Below are 2346 nucleotides of genomic sequence, written 5' to 3'. Positions count from 1 at the left end.
ATGACGTCGTCTTTTCTCTTCCTTCGCGAGGAGGGCTAGTTAGCTCTGGTTAGCTTATGTTATTCTTAAGTTTTTTCTTCTGTTTTATTCCTAAGCTGCTTGTCACAACCATGATGTGTCAACTCCATAACTGACAATTTACAAAACTTTGATGAAATTTTGTGAAATAAAAGCTTAATTTTGGTAAACTGTAAAGATTTCATGGACCTGATGAGCTACAATATGGCCTCCTTCAGAATAACATCATATAAATTGAGGTAGTTTGGCATTTCGTCAACTCCGTCAGATGTCAAGTTTTTGTGACTCTTTCAGTGAAAATGTTGTCAAATCTCACTTAAATGTGCAATTAATTCATTTTAATGTATTTTACATAAATTGCATTACTTCACATCTATCAAGTTTTTCTTTTTATTCACTAGTTTGTCACCACCTTCAGTTCTGTGTCAACTCCGTCAGATGGACTTTTTGTTGTTTTTGGTTTTAAATAATATTTCTTTTGTTTCTTGAGAAGCATTGTCTGTAAAATGAGTAAAAATATCACTAATAGGGTCATTAAAAATTATTTTTTATTAATTTTTGTCAGATGCTGATGACAAAGTTCTGGGTCAGGTCGATTAAAAATGTAATTTTTAAAAAAATGTTGCAACTAGGAGCCTGTACCTTAGCATCTTTACATTTCCTAAACATTATTTGTCATATTTGCATACATAAGGTTGAGAAATAACAAAAAAAAAAAAAAAATGGGAAAATTAAAACCCATTTTGTCCCTATTCTCAAGAATCACTGAATAGACATGCAGATCTAGGTCTGTGGCTCTGCTGAATGCAATATGACAGTGACCATGCGCAAGCAATACTGCGCCTCACGCTGACTAACTGCATCTTAACACCTAAAATAAAATTATTTATGTTGGAGTACATACTGGCTGAAAGAAATGTTTGTTTTTGCAACTCAAGTCAATTTATGCTTCTAAATTACAAGTAGCCCTAAAACATTATTAGTGCTCACCGCACCTGTAGTAAAGAACCTTTTTTTAATAAAGCCCCTCACTGTTTTTAGGAGAACAGCAGTTGCATTGTGGCGATAGGAGTCCGTTTCCCCTCGGGGTCTCCTGGATCCAGAGTGATTTGCTTCAGCTACAAAGACTACACAGAAAATGTCGTCCTTGAAGTGGCAGCAGGAGTTCCTTCCCAACTTAAACTGGTCAGCGAACCAAACCAGGTAAGATATAAGGGGAAAAAAATAGCTAATAGTTTTTTGTTTGTTTGCTTTTAGTGTAGTGAATTTATGTTTCAGAAAGCTTTTGGTACGAGCATGAAAATGCATGATTTGATTATGTAACTTGAAACTTTTTACACTCTGGCCAACTTCAACTAACCATCTAGATTTTATGGTATAGTGTTATTTAAATCAGCTTGCTTAAATCTCAACACAGAATGTGTGTTTGTGACCTTCCAGGCTGTTTTTGTTTTATTCTGTTAAGCCGCTTGTGAAATGGATGAAACCCATCCATTGTCTATACCTGCTTACATCCTGGAGAGGTCACCAGTCTAGCACAGAGCTTCTATCTAATTCAGATCTCAATATAACGTTCAACACTGAATGTTTATCTTTTCAAAATCATGAATATGAATCTGCTTTTATTCTCTGGTTTATAAACAAAACAACATCTAATTATTTGTTTTAGTGAAGTTGTAATGTTGTTTTTAAGACTTCACAATTTTGAAACTCTCCATAATGAGACAGGGAAACTCTTTTCTAAATCCAGTGTTGAAATCCTTCAGACATCCAAACACAGGAGACCACTACAGCTGTTGCATTTGGAGGAAAATGACCTCCATGGCCAACAGAAGCACCGCTGTTCTCTGAGTCCAGATGTCTAAGATGTAGTTACTATTGAAAAGTGGACCTTATATCTTTAGATTTTATTGGTAGTTCATATTTTTTCATGCTGGTCAATGTATATTAATCCTAATCCTAAAAAAGAATATAAGATATCATCCTCCTTGAAAGAGTTGTTAATTTAGAATTTATGGCTCAGATTGAATTAGTAATATCAATAAAATAAGAGAATTGTTTAATTTTTATTAACCAATGAGACTCGTTGGGTTATGAACACTGCAGTCTTCTTAAGTAGCTGAACAGGGTATACCAAAACTTTAACCTGTTAACTGTTTAGATAAGCAGCCTCCACCACGTGATTTTAAACAGAAAATGAGCAGCTGTCACATATAGTTATTTTGTTGTTTTTGTGCTTCTCAGCCCTTGCAGGTTTTGAATGGTCATGATATTCCCACACCATTCCTTCTCCAGCTGTGTGATGATTGGGGAAATCCGTCTCCAGAC

The 2346-nt window shown here is 34.9% G+C and overlaps 1 protein-coding gene across 1 annotated transcript in view; it reads left to right on the top strand.

Moving 5' to 3' along the window:
- LOC106945077 (structural maintenance of chromosomes flexible hinge domain-containing protein 1-like) overlaps positions 1–2346 on the top strand; it is a 41131-nt gene that overhangs the window by 23615 nt on the left and 15170 nt on the right. Inside the window, exon 27 of the mRNA XM_015028508.1 lies at positions 1060–1221. Coding sequence (XP_014883994.1) covers positions 1060–1221 — 162 coding nt within the window. The remainder of the gene's footprint in view (positions 1–1059; positions 1222–2346) is intronic.

Source organism: Poecilia latipinna, unplaced genomic scaffold (genome assembly GCF_001443285.1).
Source record: "Poecilia latipinna isolate Pla-1442-1.1 unplaced genomic scaffold, P_latipinna-1.0 Scaffold127, whole genome shotgun sequence".
Taxonomy (NCBI): Eukaryota; Metazoa; Chordata; class Actinopteri; order Cyprinodontiformes; family Poeciliidae; genus Poecilia; species Poecilia latipinna.
This window is presented reverse-complemented; position numbering and strand designations above follow the sequence as displayed.